This window comes from Stegodyphus dumicola, chromosome 7 (assembly GCF_044657685.1).
Source record: "Stegodyphus dumicola isolate Sdum_Otavi_A_Nest chromosome 7, ASM4465768v1".
NCBI lineage: Eukaryota > Metazoa > Arthropoda > Arachnida > Araneae > Eresidae > Stegodyphus > Stegodyphus dumicola.
Genome location: NC_140774.1, coordinates 26,652,478 through 26,671,955, shown reverse-complemented (window position 1 = coordinate 26,671,955; position 19,478 = coordinate 26,652,478). Strand labels below are relative to the sequence as shown.

The following is a 19,478-nucleotide window of genomic DNA, read 5'->3' as shown; positions in this document are numbered from 1 at the left end:
ATTTTTATCTTACATATTCCCCCCTTCAAAAAGAAAAAGGCGTAGCGACAGAGAAGCCTTTTTAAAGAGAAAGAGTTAAAGCACTAGCAAATCAAAAAGAAAAACATAAATCATAAAATTTTGATTCTATAAAAGTATAATTTATAAATATCACTTTTTTTAAAATAAATTTTTAATTTTTAGAGTCCTATTGCCTTCATATGTAAGATAAAAATGTATGAATCAGAATTATAATATAACTATAAACATTAATTCTTCCTCTCTATTCTAAAATCGTAATAACTTATCTGCATTGCGTCATTCAGATTAATCATGCGATCTTACGTAACCGTTAATACCAGATGCCTCTTGACAACCAATCACCGAATTGTAAACCAAAACTTTTCTCTTCGCGTGCTTCCATCTTTCATAACTACGCACTTCAGCTTTTGCCCTCTACTCTGCTAAGATGTAATTTCGCTGGCTTGCTTTCTATCTCAACAATATCAAAAATGTAAATCTTCTGTGGAAAGGCACGACTAGAGTGCCAAGTGATTGTGGCCACAAATATCAGCTGGAAATAAAAATGGAATTAAAACTGCCTCAACTGCCAAGTTCTTTAAATACTACGCAATCAAAATTCTTCTTCAATATGGGTCTAAAAACGCATCGACACTGCTCCGGCTTTTCCTTTCCTTGTGCTTTTAATATGACAATTAAGCCGGCAGGATAGTTTCCTGCAGCCTGAAACCTCAATGGAAAATTTAGTTCTGCTCTTCAAATCATCGTTTTGTGATAAATCCAAGATAATGTGAAAGAAGTGAATCATCAAGTTTGTTTTTTCAGTGTTGAAAAAATAACAGATCATTCTTCTGCTGTGGTGTTTTGCAAGTGCTTCAAAAAAATAATCACGCGTAGTGTTTATAGATTGAAAGTAATCTCTCGATAAATTGAGAAGTTCGAATGCCTAGTAAAAAGGAATATTGAATTTGCTTCGCCGATGTCTACAATATTTAGAAAAAAAAAAAAATGCTTTAAATCATCAGTGTATTACCGTTTAGGAATTTAGCGTTACAGCGAAATTACATCTTAGCAGAGTAGAGGGCAAAAGCTGAAGTGCGTAGTTATGAAAGATGGAAGCACGCGAAGAGAAAAGTTTTGGTTTACAATTTGGTGATTGGTTGTCAAGAGGCATCTGGTATTAACGGTTACGTAAGATCGCATGATTAATCTGAATGACGCAATGCAGATAAGTTATTACGATTTTAGAATAGAGAGGAAGAATTAATGTTTATAGTTATATTATAATTCTGATTCATACATTTTTATCTTACATATTCCCCCCTTCAAAAAGAAAAAGGCGTAGCGACAGAGAAGCCTTTTTAAAGAGAAAGAGTTAAAGCACTAGCAAATCAAAAAGAAAAACATAAATCATAAAATTTTGATTCTATAAAAGTATAATTTATAAATATCAATTTTTTTAAAATAAATTTTTAATTTTTAGAGTCCTATTGCCTTAATATGTAGGATAAAAATGTATGAATCAGAATTATAATATAACTATAAACATTAATTCTTCCTCTCTATTCTAAAATCGTAATAACTTATCTGCATTGCGTCATTCAGATTAATCATGCGATCTTACATAACCGTTAATACCAGATGCCTCTTGACAACCAATCACCGAATTGTAAACCAAAACTTTTCTCTTCGCGTGCTTCCATCTTTCATAACTACGCACTTCAGCTTTTGCCCTCTACTCTGCTAAGATGTAATTTCGCTGGCTTGCTTTCTATCTCAACAATATCAAAAATGTAAATCTTCTGTGGAAAGGCACGACTAGAGTGCCAAGTGATTGTGGCCACAAATATCAGCTGGAAATAAAAATGGAATTAAAACTGCCTCAACTGCCAAGTTCTTTAAATACTACGCAATCAAAATTCTTCTTCAATATGGGTCTAAAAACGCATCGACACTGCTCCGGCTTTTCCTTTCCTTTTGCTTTTAATATGACAATTAAGCCGGCAGGATAGTTTCCTGCAGCCTGAAACCTCAATGGAAAATTTAGTTCTGCTCTTCAAATCATCGTTTTGTGATAAATCCAAGATAATGTGAAAGAAGTGAATCATCAAGTTTGTTTTTTCAGTGTTGAAAAAATAACAGATCATTCTTCTGCTGTGGTGTTTTGCAAGTGCTTCAAAAAATAATCACGCATAGTGTTTATAGATTGAAAGTAATCTCTCGATAAATTGAGAAGTTCGAATGCCTAGTAAAAAGGAATATTGAATTTGCTTCGCCGATGTCTACAATATTTAGAAAAAAAAAATGCTTTAAATCATCAGTGTATTACCGTTTAGGAATTTAGCATTACAGCGAAATTACATCTTAGCAGAGTAGAGGGCAAAAGCTAAAGTGCGTAGTTATGAAAGATGGAAGCACGCGAAGAGAAAAGTTTTGGTTTACAATTAGGTGATTGGTTGTCAAGAGGCATCTGGTATTAACGGTTACGTAAGATCGCATGATTAATCTGAATGACGCAATGCAGATAAGTTATTACGATTTTAGAATAGAGAGGAAGAATTAATGTTTATAGTTATATTATAATTCTGATTCATACATTTTTATCTTACATATTCCCCCCTTCAAAAAGAAAAAGGCGTAGCGACAGAGAAGCCTTTTTAAAGAGAAAGAGTTAAAGCACTAGCAAATCAAAAAGAAAAACATAAATCATAAAATTTTGATTCTATAAAAGTATAATTTATAAATATCACTTTTTTTAAAATAAATTTTTAATTTTTAGAGTCCTATTGCCTTCATATGTAAGATAAAAATGTATGAATCAGAATTATAATATAACTATAAACATTAATTCTTCCTCTCTATTCTAAAATCGTAATAACTTATCTGCATTGCGTCATTCAGATTAATCATGCGATCTTACGTAACCGTTAATACCAGATGCCTCTTGACAACCAATCACCGAATTGTAAACCAAAACTTTTCTCTTCGCGTGCTTCCATCTTTCATAACTACGCACTTCAGCTTTTGCCCTCTACTCTGCTAAGATGTAATTTCGCTGGCTTGCTTTCTATCTCAACAATATCAAAAATGTAAATCTTCTGTGGAAAGGCACGACTAGAGTGCCAAGTGATTGTGGCCACAAATATCAGCTGGAAATAAAAATGGAATTAAAACTGCCTCAACTGCCAAGTTCTTTAAATACTACGCAATCAAAATTCTTCTTCAATATGGGTCTAAAAACGCATCGACACTGCTCCGGCTTTTCCTTTCCTTGTGCTTTTAATATGACAATTAAGCCGGCAGGATAGTTTCCTGCAGCCTGAAACCTCAATGGAAAATTTAGTTCTGCTCTTCAAATCATCGTTTTGTGATAAATCCAAGATAATGTGAAAGAAGTGAATCATCAAGTTTGTTTTTTCAGTGTTGAAAAAATAACAGATCATTCTTCTGCTGTGGTGTTTTGCAAGTGCTTCAAAAAAATAATCACGCGTAGTGTTTATAGATTGAAAGTAATCTCTCGATAAATTGAGAAGTTCGAATGCCTAGTAAAAAGGAATATTGAATTTGCTTCGCCGATGTCTACAATATTTAGAAAAAAAAAAAAATGCTTTAAATCATCAGTGTATTACCGTTTAGGAATTTAGCGTTACAGCGAAATTACATCTTAGCAGAGTAGAGGGCAAAAGCTGAAGTGTGTAGTTATGAAAGATGGAAGCACGCGAAGAGAAAAGTTTTGGTTTACAATTTGGTGATTGGTTGTCAAGAGGCATCTGGTATTAACGGTTACGTAAGATCGCATGATTAATCTGAATGACGCAATGCAGATAAGTTATTACGATTTTAGAATAGAGAGGAAGAATTAATGTTTATAGTTATATTATAATTCTGATTCATACATTTTTATCTTACATATTCCCCCCTTCAAAAAGAAAAAGGCGTAGCGACAGAGAAGCCTTTTTAAAGAGAAAGAGTTAAAGCACTAGCAAATCAAAAAGAAAAACATAAATCATAAAATTTTGATTCTATAAAAGTATAATTTATAAATATCAATTTTTTTAAAATAAATTTTTAATTTTTAGAGTCCTATTGCCTTAATATGTAGGATAAAAATGTATGAATCAGAATTATAATATAACTATAAACATTAATTCTTCCTCTCTATTCTAAAATCGTAATAACTTATCTGCATTGCGTCATTCAGATTAATCATGCGATCTTACATAACCGTTAATACCAGATGCCTCTTGACAACCAATCACCGAATTGTAAACCAAAACTTTTCTCTTCGCGTGCTTCCATCTTTCATAACTACGCACTTCAGCTTTTGCCCTCTACTCTGCTAAGATGTAATTTCGCTGGCTTGCTTTCTATCTCAACAATATCAAAAATGTAAATCTTCTGTGGAAAGGCACGACTAGAGTGCCAAGTGATTGTGGCCACAAATATCAGCTGGAAATAAAAATGGAATTAAAACTGCCTCAACTGCCAAGTTCTTTAAATACTACGCAATCAAAATTCTTCTTCAATATGGGTCTAATCACGCATCGACACTGCTCCGGCTTTTCCTTTCCTTGTGCTTTTAATATGACAATTAAGCCGGCAGGATAGTTTCCTGCAGCCTGAAACCTCAATGGAAAATTTAGTTCTGCTCTTCAAATCATCGTTTTGTGATAAATCCAAGATAATGTGAAGGAAGTGAATCATCAAGTTTGTTTTTTCAGTGTTGAAAAAATAACAGATCATTCTTCTGCTGTGGTGTTTTGCAAGTGCTTCAAAAAATAATCACGCATAGTGTTTATAGATTGAAAGTAATCTCTCGATAAATTGAGAAGTTCGAATGCCTAGTAAAAAGGAATATTGAATTTGCTTTGCCGATGTCTACAATATTTAGAAAAAAAAAAATGCTTTAAATCATCAGTGTATTACCGTTTAGGAATTTAGCATTACAGCGAAATTATATCTTAGCAGAGTAGAGGGCAAAAGCTGAAGTGCGTAGTTATGAAAGATGGAAGCACGCGAAGAGAAAAGTTTTGGTTTACAATTCGGTGATTGGTTGTCAAGAGGCATCTGGTATTAACGGTTACGTAAGATCGCATGATTAATCTGAATGACACAATGCAGATAAGTTATTACGATTTTAGAATAGAGAGGAAGAATTAATGTTTATAGTTATATTATAATTCTGATTCAAACATTTTTATCTTACATATATATATGTGTTTGTAAAATATAACAAAATACGATGATTTGATATTTGCGAAAATTAATATTGGTGATTTGTAAAATTCCAGTTTTTTAATCTTCTTCAGTATGCTTTCAAACGTCAGTCATTATGACTGCAAGCTACTCAAGGTACCGGATTCTTCCTACGTATTAAAATATTACATATATATACTAAACAGTAGAAAAAGGTATTAAAAATCGATTGACCTAGTAGGTCAAAAGTAACGTTCATAGCTGCTGATTTTTCATCATCAGATTTTTCTTTTTCCTAAGAGTGGTACTACTACCACTCAGTTTGTTTCTTTCCAACAATATGACCATTTAACTTTCATTTTATTACTTGGTACTTTCTCCTTGTTACAATCTGGAAGCTTTGAAGATACTCTTTATGTCCATTTCACCGTTTCTTTTATACAGTTGTTTTGATTTCCTATTTTAAGTTTTGCTTGTATTTTGTAAATTGTTTTTGTTACTAACACTATTAAAAAATTACAGGACTTTCTATTGGAACAATTATCTTTTTAACTAGAATTATCTTTATTTCGAAATTTTATTTTTGAGACTTCAGTTTTATAGATTTAATTTTAACTTTAAATTTTACTTTGAATTTCAACAAAATTTGTTTTTGGGTTTGTTGGTACTTGGTACCATACTTTATTCTCTATTTTGGTTTTACTTATTGTCTATTCATTTCTTAAACTAGATTGAAAGTTAAATTTTGAAAATTTAAGTTGCTTTTTGTAGGGCTAAGGTTTTTTTTTTTAATTTTTTTATTTATTTATTTATTAATTTATTTATTTATTTTTTTTTTTTTGATTACCTTATTTAAAAGGCTTTTGTAATTTTGGTTTTTCCAGTTATCTTATTCTTAGCAACATGTACATTCTCCATCTTTGGTATTCCAAGATGCTATTTTTTTAATATTAAAAAATTAAAAATTTTCTTCCTCCTGTTTAAAAAATTTGACTTACTGTGTTTCTTTTTCTTCTCTTTCTTTCTTTTTTTTTTTCCTTTTTTATTTTTATAAATTATGCACATATTTTTATTTGAGTCCCATTGAAAGAGGTTATATCTTTATGATTGCTGTTTGAATATTTTATTTCATTAAGCTAAACTGAAATATAATTTTTGAGAAGTTTATACTTCTGAATATTTTTTGATTTCACATTTAAAAAGTTTTGTTTTTTTGTAATTTTGTTTTTTCTGTTTGTCTTGTTTATAGTAGCATTCATTCTACCTCTTTGGTCTACCAAGTTCTTGATTTTTAAAATTAAAAAATTAATAATTTTCTTTCCCTTGTTTTGAAATAGGGATTTTTTAAAAAAATATTTTGTATATTATATGCATGTTTTCATTCGAGTTGCATTGAAACAGGTTATATTTTTATAACTATTTCTTAATTTCTTATTTGAAGAAATGCTTTCTAAATGTTGCTTATTTGTAGTGCTTTTGCAATAAAACGTCATGGGAATTCCAATTTTAATCATGTTTGTATCAATTTTATTTACACAGCAGCTTTGCAGATAGCAGCACAGTGCTTGTAATTTGATTATACAGCAACATCATGTATATTTAGAGTATTTTTTCATTAGAGTATGTTTTGAAAGGATTTGTTTTCAATGCTCATTATTTTTTTCATGTTTAATATTTGTAAAATGAATAGCTGAAGTGAACAAGAGGATTTATGTCTTAAAGAACCAGAAAGTTATTCAAAAGGCAGCTTTGTTTGAGATGCTTTTGATTCTAAAGTGTCAGAATTTGAAGAGAATGATAATAGTGACTATCCCGTACAATTTTAACCATGTAACAATGGAATAAAATTATGCTGAATGTCTCAGATATTTGTCCTCCACGTTTTCAGTTCATATTTATTGAAGTTAATATTTCATTTCAAATCAGTTCATGTGTTTTAAAGTATTATGAGCATTTTATAAATGATGAAACAGTGGATAATTATAAAAGAGACTAATCCTTATGCTGAGCAATAAGATAATGTTGTTGGTAAAAGAAAACTGAAAGGCAGAAGAGAATGGAAACCTATATCGCCATATGAAATGCATTTGTTCCATATGCTTTCAGTTTTACAGGGTATAATGGAAAAAAAAAAAAAAAAAATCTGACGTGTGATGACCATATGATTTTCTTGCACAGAATATTAAATTACATGCATTTTTCTTGTATTTCATTGAAATTTATTACATTGAATTAAATCTACTTCGTGGATAGCACATAAACCATGATAGAATAAATGCACTCTTTAAAATTCACCATATTTGTTTACCATAGCAACACTCTGGCACTAGGTTTACTTAACAGCGTTACACTTCCATTCATTTTATAACTACTTGAAACCAAGATGAATATTCAGTTCTTCATTTCATTTTATAACTCGGAATGCACAAAATTAATATCATCTGAAGAATTATCTAATTGTTGCCACATGCTCTATTGAAGTACTATAATAAATCTAAAATGTTGTATAAAAGAAATGAAACAAACAAGCAAAAAAAAAAAAAAAAAGGGAAGAAAGAAAGAGTTTTCTACACAGACGATTCAGTATTTCTCATTCAATTAATTCATTTCTCACTTTGTGACTAGGCAAAAGTACATAAAACTCAAATATTTATATTAAAAATTACGAAGTAAATCTGCGACACTTATTTCCTTGAATAAATTCCAGAATGAATTAGGCATGATTTAATTGGAAATAATAAATGAAGGCGTTATCTCTGTTGTTGCAAAGCTTAGTTTCTCTAGATTGGCAACAAATCCGCTATTCTGTCAAGTTTCAAATGTAAACAAGCATGGTCGCCATGGCAAAAATAATTAGGCTTAGCCGCACTTAAACAACTTTTAAATTGTTGATAACTCTACAAATATTGCATGCAGATTTACTAAAGGCATAAAACCTTAACCGAAAAATAAGAACAACATAATTCAATCATTTTTAAAACAAAAAATACACAATTTACAAAAATATAAGAATAAAGAAACTGAGATTATTGAGCAGAATAACAGAGTGGATATATATATAAATATATTTATAGACTTTTAGTGCGGCTGCTTGCAACCAAAATATGAGGTGCACATCATATTTTGGTTGCATCGTATCGTACTACATGTTATAGGAGTCCTCTATACAAAATTTTCAACGTTCTGAGGCTACTCGTTTTTGAGTTATGCAAGATACGTACGTTCGCACAAACGCTACGAAAAACTCTCTTCAGAATTCTTAATTCAGTTTTTATATTTTTTATGGTTGAGAGAGTCCTTTATTCTGTGCTTATGTGCAGATGTCATACAAAAACATTGCTAAATTGCATTTATTAGCCCTCAAATGGATATTTTCGTTGAAATATGATACCTGAAATTTTTCATGATTACAATACTTCCTTTTTACTTCATACAAGGAAGTAAAAAACTGAAGAAAGCATGAATTGGTCTAAGGAAACATTACTGGAAACTTCTTTTTTTCCATAACATTATGTCATATAATCCATACCATGAAATTATAAAATACTTACATTTTGTGAACAGTGATTCTCGTGATCCAAAAAATCATCTTAACTCAAAACTGTACAAAATATATAGCCTGTGTGTAAGTGTATAAAACAACAATAACCCTTGTAAAAGATATTACTATAGCTTAAACTTAGTTAAACGCCATTCATCCTGGTGCCAGTATGTACCATCAAGAAAAACAAAATTTGGTATTGAAACATACATGCTAAGCAAATCTAGTACTGGTAATTTTTGGTCGTTTATTATATATATATATATACAGTCAAGCGTCTTTAATCCGGACATCTATAATCCGGAATGATCTATAATCCGGACTTCAAAGCTACAAACTTTCTGCGCATGCGTAAACGCATAATGTGTTAACGTATGTGCATAATACCTTTATGCATGTGCATAATATGTTTACGCATGTGCGTTTAATGTATAACGGACGGTATAAGCTAAGCTAAAATTATCTAATTATCTATTTCAGTTAATGTTGCAAATTGCATTGTTCCTTAACCTTCTAATTGGATCCGGCTTATTATTTTTTGCAGACTGTTAGAGCAATTTTATAAAAGTAAGCTTAAACTTTCGATTTATGTCAAAAAGAATTTCCGATTCTTTAGCTGCCAAAGGATCTACAAAGCGAAAGCATGTTTTGATGTCCATCAAACAAAAAGTGGAATTGCTGCAAAAAATGAGTAACCTTTGTTCCTCTAACCAATTTGAAATCTGTTTATCAATTTCACGCTGCTCTGCGAGGGGGGGGGCGTCGCAGCACGCAATGAACTGGAAGTTGATCTGTCAGCACTATCCTTATCTTCAGGGCAGATGTTTTTATTTTATTGTGCTTATAATTCCTTACTAAATGTAGTATTAAATCTTGATGTACTCTGTCTTTGATATGATTTAAATCAAATTCCTCATCATTATAAATATCAGGAATACACATCAAATAGTTTTCTGGTTGCGATTTTCTAATTTCGACTATGCGTAATGTATGCTTACGCATGTGCGCGTTGAAAGAAATGTTTAATAAAGTAAACAAATAAATATTAAACTTTTTTTTTGTAAATTTTGATACCCTTTAGATCATAATTGCTCTTATTTCATAAATTACGGTTTTATATTTTTAATTTTATAATTTCTGCATGCCGTCTTACCAGATTTAAACTGATGATCTATAATCCAGAAAAATCGATAATCCGAAATCGCTGAAGTCCCAACAAGTCCGGATTAAAGACTGTTGACTGTACCAAGTTTATTATATATATATATCAGTTTATTAAATATACCATTTCATCCTAAATTCTAATCTCTATTAGTATCTTCATATGTTATTATTACTTTGATGATATCATTATTGAAACAAGGCTACTGCATCACTTTAAATAATTACTATACTTAGCAGAATTATATGATATCCTTGTGATGTATCAAACAGATGTGGTTGGAACTGTTAGGCATGAAGTTATATCATTTAAACATGGAAAATAAACCTCACTCTGAAGTGGAAGGATAAAAAAAGAAAGTAACAGTGTTATCATTTCATGATTCTGAAACTGTTGAAGTAATGGCAAAAAATAAAAAAATTAAAAGAAACCAAAGGTTGTAACTGATTTGCAATAAAACAATGTCAAATATTAAAATATTTTTCATGTATGAGGGTGAAGGGGGTAGATTAAAAATTTTACTTGTCATCTTCCTATAATTCAAAGAATAATAATATAGTATATATCTTTTATTACCTGCTATTTAATTTAATTACATAAACTTCATTTTTTTATTCCCAGGTGTTGTAAAGTCATGCCAAAACTGTGTGGGGAGCGAGAACATAAAGCTAGAACTGTTTTTATCGGCCGAGCAAATAATGAAAATTTTCCACCAAATATCATTAAGAATCAAAAGTATAATATATTTACATTTATTCCATTAGTAAGTATTAAAAAAATTGCTTACTTTATGTAAATAATAAAAAATCTTTATTATAGTGATAAATATTCTAAAAACATTTCTTATGAAAATTGGCATTTTAGGTGACAAAACTCAGTAGTTGGTAGATATGCTTAGTTAAATTGATATGTTGGGGATGAAATAGTCAGAAAATTTGAGTGGGCTAATTCAGGTAAATTAATATGATTGTATCATATTGAATTTAACCTTATTTTTACTGCATGGACGAAAATGCAATAAAATCTGCTTTATTTTGAATCATGTGGGAACAAGTTAAAAACTTAAAATGCTGAATTTTTTAATATCTTGATGTGTATTTAAGTATTATCTATTGATAGTAATAAAATATATAGAGAACATGCTTATTTCATTAGTATCGATAGGTATGTTGTAGAGTCATTAGGTTAATTGGAAGCAGGAAAGATGAAAAATATGCAACCGCCTTCGCCAGGAATCAAACCACAGACCTCTGAAATACCGGCTCAGTGTGCCGACCACTATGCCACGAAGGCATGCTAGGAAAGCAGGAGAAATACCTTATATACTCCCCTTTTTAAAGGGCAACTAGGGTTTTAGGGGACTTAGTCACCAAATCCTGTGTGCAGAGAATTATCATCCACAACTCTTTTAGTTCGGGTGCCACTTGTAGAGTCATTAGGTTAATTGGAAGCAGGATAGATGAAAAATATGCAACTGCCTTCGCCGGGAATCAAACCACGGGCCTCTGAAATACCGCCTCAGTGTGCTGACCACTACACCACAAAGGCACGCTAAGGAAGCGGGAGAAATACCTTATAATGTAACAGATATGTTTATGTCAGGTATAAATAAAATGTGTGTTTTTTATATATGAATTGAAATCTAGTGTTACTTGAATCTGTTGCTATTAACTTGCCAGTAATGTCTGTTTCATTATTACAACAATGTATAGCTAGCTGTACAGGCATCAGCAATGAATAAATTTTACAGCAATCAAAAATGTGGTATGCTTCTTTCAAACTAATTTTCATTTTCTTCCCTTGTGATTTCTTTACGCTTTTAGGTATTATGCTGTCACTGAATATGCTAGTATGTTTTTTTGACTGATATATAATTTCATTATATGAGAGTTAACCTGCTCCCAACATTTGGTAAACTATAACCATGTGCTAGAGATGAAATACCCCTACTTATGGGTATTTAACTTGACCTTTTTATGACAAGCAACAAGCTTAGCTTGCACTCCAGTTATCCACTGCATAGAGCACAATTGAACACAGCTTGCATTACAGAATTTTGACTGACAGATATTGCATATGTCTGGGAAAAAAGAAGTGCTTAATCTCACAACTGCCAGAGGGATAACAGAGAGTTAAATTCAAACATTGATAACGTAGTCTAGCACTGCACATTAAACGGAATAAGCTTGCTGAGATATCTGGTTGTAACGAAAGTGTTCTGCCAAGAAATGTTCTTAATAATGTTAGGGGGAAAAAGCATGAAAGCAATACCTTTAGTGCGGGTAGTAATCACCATCCAATTCTATGATTTCTCTCAACATTTTTTAAAAATTTTTCAGACCCTTTGGCCTAGAAACTTTGTGACCACGAGTCCAAAATCGGATCAACCTCATTTCGGACGGGCTGTGCAGAGTGAAAGATAGCACCAGCAATTTGTAGCTGCAGGAGTGAAGAAAGGTAGCATTCCGAAGGAGCAATGTTGGGGCTATATGGTGGGTGTGGCAAAAGACCCCATTCGAGTCTGTACAGAGTCTAGCTGGTGAATGCAGACACATGTGGTGTGACATTATCTTGATGGAATTTTATCTTTTGGCACCAGAACTCAAATCAATGTTTTTCCTTGATAGCAGCATCAGCACAGACTAACATCTCGTACACCAGATAATCCCACCAGATAAAAAGCATGATCTTTTTGTTAGTCAAATTACACTTTGCGATGCTGCCGAGGGGCTCACTGGGCACAGACTAACCCCCTTTTTGGCCTATGTTGTTGAAGTAAATCCACTTTTCATCACAAGTGACAGTCCAATTCAGAATTTTGTTCTTGCATTGATATTTGGGCAGATTAGTGCAGGCCAGAATATGTCTGTCCTTATCCACTTGAGTCAGCTCATGTGGCACCTAGCGATTGAACTTGTACATCATGTTTATGTAATGCATAGTGTGACTAATGGACATGGCAGTAAGGTCTAGACACCTTGTACTTAATGATAATGATATTTCTTTTACAAATTTCATAACGCACTGTTCTAAAGCAAGTTTCTTTCTTTCAAATGCTAAAAACTGTTTGATAAAATGTAATTAAACACGCCAACATGAGCTGTTTGCGCAGAGGATATTTATGGTGGCGGGAAACTTTCATTAAGTCCTGATATTTGACTGGCGCATATTTAAAATGTTATCTAGCCAGAGTGCTAAAGCTGGAATATCTCTTTTGTGCAGAGCTTCCAAAAAATACTAACAGCAATACACAACTGCTAGAAGCTCTAATCGAAAAATTCAAAACCCTCAGTTTAAATACACACAAAGCTAATTTGCATTCTGGTAAAGAATATGGAAAAAAGAAGTTTATAGTAAAGATTTGAATAATAATAACTAGTTAATTAACATAAGATACTTTACAATTTTCCGTACCAGAATTTTTAAGTAATCACAAATGAATGTCTTCAACAACCTTGGGTAAGATTTTAAAATTCCAAGTTCTAACAACATAAGCTAACCCTTAACTTCTTAATTAAATTGTTAAATTTACATTCATGTTCTACAAAACCTGACTTTTAACATACTGAGATTTCTAATCCATCAGTTTTTCATGTTACACTTCTAGGACTCTGGAAGGAAAAATATTTTAACCTTAGAAATAATAAAGCTGCAATTTTTCAGCTTGCATTTCACAATTTTATGAAGGGTGAACCAGTGTGTGGGTGTGAGACTTTTCAAGAACTACCTACCAACCGAATTCCTATATGGTTAATAGCATTAGACACACTTTACTTTGAAGACACTGTATTTAAAAAATCTGTACCTAATGGTTTAGGCTTTGCTTTCATTTAACTTGAAAGTGTTGGCTGGAAAGCTTAAGTTTTAAATAATGTTATTTACATGAAACTAGCTTTTATTTTAAATCAATTCATACTATCTGCTAGCTTTTACATATTCATTTACAATGTGCACTACCAGAACACACATTTAAAATACATTTGTTCTTAATAGAATTAATGCCTACAAAACATTAAACTTCATTCAAAACACTACAATTCAAGATTACTTAGTTTAAACTTTGTAATATCTACAATAGTTGCTGTATTTGCTCTTTGCATGTGCTCCTAAATTTTCTATTCATTGACAGTCCTTTAAACTAAAGTAAAATGATCATGCTTAACACACAAACATAAAATTATTAAAGTTAGGTGAATAAATTAAACAAAAAAAAAAAAAAAAAAAAAAAAAAAAGAGCTTGTTTGCTAAATTAAACTTAGATGTACTGGTTTGAGGTAAAAATAACATAATATTAGTATTTGTACAATTACATAAAATAAACTAAATACCTAAAGAAATAAGATGAATGTTCACTGGCTAAATACTTAAGAAATAAGATAAACTAAATATTTAAAGAAAAGAAGATAAATCTTGTATTGTGTAGAATTTGGCCGTTCACTTCTCAAGGAATTCTGACCATGTCATGTAGGCACTGATCTTGTGGATTTTTATCCTTCTGTGCAGCTTTCCTCAACTTCCGTAAACCCTTTCTGCTTCTGCACATGATCCTTTATTCTTGTGGAGTTTGTTGGCTTTTCAGAGATTCAACTTGAGGTGGCCATTTCCTTGGAGTGCTCCTTCCCAATAGGTGATCTGCCATCTCTGGTTTTTTGTCACTGGTTCTTTTGATATCCATTGAATTAGTTCCTCTTCCAGTGTCTTTTGCAACATAAATTTTGCCTTGGTTGACGAGGCATTTTCTCATTACTACAAGTTGGTTGATGGCTTTGTTTACTAGAAATTCTTTCTTACCCTCCTTCCACTTGTTGTTTTTTCATACTTGAGTGTTCATAAAATCTCAGGGATCTTTAAACGGTTCCTTGACTCTTGTATATAGTCCTTTTTTTTTTTTTTTTTCTTGGCCTCCCATCCTCTATAGCTTTCCTTTTTGACATATCATCAAACCTTGGCCTTTTCGTTTTCATTAATGTATTTTTATCTGTTTCCTTGTGGTTTTTGTAATATGGACACCAATGCTGGATCAACCATGTTATTGAATGGCTCCTTCGGTGCTCAAGCCAGGTGTTTTTCGCAACACTTCTCTTATCAGTAGCATATAGCCCACTCATAGTACCATTTCACCTAATCCACATTTTCTTTTATAGCTTCGCCATTGCGTCCTTTTAAATACGTACACAGACTTGCCGATTTCTGCTTTTAAATACGTATACATACTTAAAAAAGGAAAGGAACTGATTGATGGCTTTTCGACCAAGGGGGACAGCTATGTGCTGCTTATGTTCAGAAAATAAAACACAAAAAGCACAAAGAGCAACTATGTGCATAAAACACAAAGAGAAGCTATGTGCTGTTCTGTGTGTTCAGAAACTATGTGCTGCTTATGTATGCCTATCAGTAATGCAACTTGCTGCTTAAATGAACCAGGGGACTATCATGATTGTGTCCAAAATAACAATTCAGCAAACCTTGCTGCATATACGGCACTACAGCAGATGAATGGTGATAGCATTTTACTAACAATTTTGTACCGACAGTTACAGGCTGAAATTTGCATAGCAATACCAACAGTGGACGCCCACTAATTGACAGATGGTTGCTTTTTCTGATGAATCACATTTTTTCATTATTAGATGGCTAGATGTTAGCAGTTATAGAGAGAAATATCAGAGGACTACTACCCTTCAACAATTTATCAATGAATATGAACTGGCAAAGGCTTATTATTATGGTCTGGGGAATGTTTTCGTGGCATTCTGTAATTCTCTCATCATTGTGAATGATTATTGACCGTATTAAGTATGCATCAGTACTTGCATACTATGTACACCCATTCATGAAGATTATATTTTTTTCCCTCTGGGAATCATGCATCTTACAGCTTGATAGTGTGATATGTCTTACAGCTAGGGATGTATGTGAGTAGTTGAAGAAGCATGAAGAAAGGCATTACTGTACTTCTGTGATTCTCAGATTCCTCAGACTTAAACCCAACTGAGAATCTGCCACATTACTTCGATTGGTTGTTGCTATCCAGATCATATGACACACACTCCAGTAACTCTCAGCTATACAGCAGTCAGTGTAATTCCATCACCATGTGAACACTTTCAATGCCTTATTAGAATCTCTCTCAGTTCGTCTAGTCACTGTCTGTGCTACAGGTTGTACAGAGTGTGGCAGAAAGAACTCGCCAATTTCATAAGCTAATAAAATCAGAACCAAATCCAAGAATTTTCTTTTTATTCATTGAAAGTACATGTAATACCATTTTACGTCATTGTGTTTTGTTTTAAGCAAAACTTTTAAATAACTAAGTGGTGGCTAAGACTTTGAGAGTTATTTCTGGCATAATGGCAGCAACTTCTTGTTGGATTCTTCACAGCTTTCATTGCACAGCTTCACATGGGCCACCCAATGTTTATTTATTTATTTATTTATTTTAAATCAAGAATAGGTCCTGTTGACTGATTGAGAAGTGGATGCAAAAGGCAAGCTTTTTTGCTATTGGCAACCTGCAGTTGTGAATGAATAAAATGTATAATGGAAGCAGAATGTCGTCCTGATCAAGCTATGATCTGTTCTGGAGATAGCACATTAAGTCACTATTTGATGGAATGCTTCCCCATTATTGTACCCTCTCCTGAAATGTAGCTATGCTACTCCCAAATCAAAGAGTTCCTTCTGCCGTACCCTGTAATTATATTTGAACAACAGGTAATCACATTAATGTGACTCGATTCTGTACTCCTCTAAAATACAAATTTGTAACTAGAAGATAAAGGTTCATTAAATTAATATAGTGGCTGCATAAAGTACAATTCATTCCTAGTGGTGTGGAAGAAAATATAAACACAGGTAGTAGAAAGGCTAGAAATAAGAAATAAATTAAGATTTTAATGACCAAGTTTGCCAGATGACAATGTAACTGATGTTGTAGAAAATATTTACCTTCCTATTTAACAACTTTTATAAATAAATCTAGTTGTTACTGCATATTTGTGCATGTAGAGTGAGAATACAATTGCACTTGCACAGAATAATTTTTTTGTAGAAACACTGTTTTTCAGCTTTCTCGGCAAAGCATCTCACTTTTGATTATATGAGATCATTATTTTGTCTTCTGAAATGCTTTGAAAGTTTTTAATCAATATAACTATCAAACACTGAATTTTTTTTATTATTATTATTGATGCTGCCATGCAAGTCTTAATATCTATTGTTGTATCAAGAAATGTAATTTTAGTTATTTTGTTATTTTATTTGTAAATAAATAAATATTTTTAAACTGGTATAAGTGCAGGTAATATTTTTCATATGTTAATATTTATATGATTTTCACTGGAATTTTTTCCTCATGTTCTAGGTGCTGTTTCATCAATTCAAATTTTTTCTAAATCTGTATTTCTTAGTCATGGCACTTTCACAGTTTATTCCAGATGTTAGAATAGGCTATTTATATACATATTGGGGACCACTAGTAAGTGTTTCGTGCTTTTTAAAGATGCTTTGCATTGTAATAAATTTTAATTTATTGTCATTACTTTTATTTATGTTTAAATTTCCTCGACTTTTTATCTCTTTTAAAAATTGTTTTATTCAGATAGCATTAATATTAATGTAAAAATTTGATTTTTTATTAGACTTGTGTGAGGTAGGGTGAACTTAATAATAATATACATAATAATAACATACGTATAATAATAATATACATAATATATATATATATATATACAATAAAGATCGTACAACATTAGATATATATATGTACTTAAGTTAATGACTTGTTTTTTATTTCATAGATAATAGATGCAACTTCTGATTGATAGCATAATATTTCTAATGAATTATTACTCATTTTTGCAGTAACATTTAGTTTAATTTTATCTGTCAATCTATTTGCCTCTCTCTCTATAATAGGTAGTTAAACTAGAAATAAATTCTAATCTATTTCCTAGGACTTAAAAATTCAAGAGATATTTAAATCAAAGCCATTGGCAAACTAACTAACAGGAGTAACATAAATCAAAGTTGAAACAAAAACAATATAATAAAACATCATAATGTAAAAAGATAACAACAGTTGAAAATCCCTTTGTCTTAATAACTAATGTTCATAATTTTGAAATTTCTAAACCTTATATGTATGTGTGTGTGTGTGTGTGTAAGGTTTTTGGTCTGAAGATCTTGTTGGCTAATTCATCCAGTTAAATATTTTCCAGAAAATCATACACCAAATTAGCCGTATGTGCATGAGAGTTGCCATTCCATAAATTGAATTGAGGACCAACTGCACTCTTAAAATGTCTTGCGTAGAGCTCGAGATCTATTTTCAAAAAGACCTGTTGTTAACATTCAGTTCCCTTTTTAGCACAAAAACATATTTAGCATGGTGCAGAAAACATCTGCTTTGGATCTAACATCAGTAAGCAGACCATTTTTCTTCACATATAAATCCTAATTCAACCTAAATGCTGATTCTTAAAATACTTTCATCTGGAGAGAACATGAGCTTGCTATGTATTCTCCAATATTGCAGAAGAGAACCAGTATAGTAGTGGAAGCTTGGTGATCTGTGCAGCCATCATCTTGTATGAGCACAGAGATCTTCATGTCTTCAAATGCTGTGAGTTATAGAAAAAAATCTTTGAGCCCTGTGTTGATATTTTTTGGGACACAGATAGTCCGTTATTCATTTTTATGGATGACAACATTCTTCCTCAGAGGGCTAATGTGGTAGATGATTTTTTAGAAAATGAAAATATAAACCTGATAGATTGGTCAGCCACATCCTTAGGCCTTATGGAACATGTCTAGGAAGCTCTTGCAATTTACTTTCCAGAAAGGCACATAAATTGCCTCATTTCCAGTAAGAAATTATGTTATGAGTGCTAGTCTGCTTAGACTAGTCCTTTATTAATGACTGCTAGAGTCTTGCACAGTGAGATGCAAAATACAGCAAATAAGGCATTGATGTGCCATATTAGCTTTATTTTTATTTGTTCTTGCATCCTTTGTTTTAGACCTTCCTGCATTAGTAAGCATTACGTACAATCATGCGTATGTACCCTGATTATTATATGATACATTTGTTGTGTATTATATTGTCATATGTCCATATCAAATTTCTTTAAAATTGTTCATTTGTTCTGGAGATACTTGACTAAATATGAAATTCTCTTAATTTTGGACAATGTGTATGTAAATAAAATTTGTTATGAGGAATGTCTTTTTATGTTGTTGGTTGGTAGGGTTGTCAGTTATTTGACTCATGCTATACTATCACTAATGATGTTTTGCATTCATGGGTTGGAAATAACCCACTATTTTTGTGGAATGTCTTGTTAAGGCTGCTGAGCATCATATGCTCAGCATTATTAGTTGAATACCTAGATTTTGTGATTGTACTAATCATAAACTGGTAAATAGCATGTATAGCATTACTTTTCTTAATAACTGAATGTGTATGTCTATTCAGCATAGCTGCTGCGTTTAAATATGCATATGTCGAATGCATAGCTGCTGCATTTTAATATGAAAATGAGTCGCCCTCGTCCGTCCAGCAATCGCTGGACCATTAGA

General features: G+C 31.9%; 1 protein-coding gene across 2 annotated transcripts in view; it reads left to right on the top strand.

The window, feature by feature from the left end:
- LOC118186690 (putative phospholipid-transporting ATPase IIB) overlaps positions 1-19,478 on the top strand; it is a 111,176-nt gene that overhangs the window by 14,334 nt on the left and 77,364 nt on the right. For both annotated transcript variants that reach the window (XM_035356814.2, XM_035356813.2), the window contains exons 3-4: positions 10,521-10,662; positions 17,263-17,376. In XM_035356814.2, the coding sequence (XP_035212705.1) occupies positions 10,521-10,662; positions 17,263-17,376 (256 nt within the window). The remainder of the gene's footprint in view (positions 1-10,520; positions 10,663-17,262; positions 17,377-19,478) is intronic.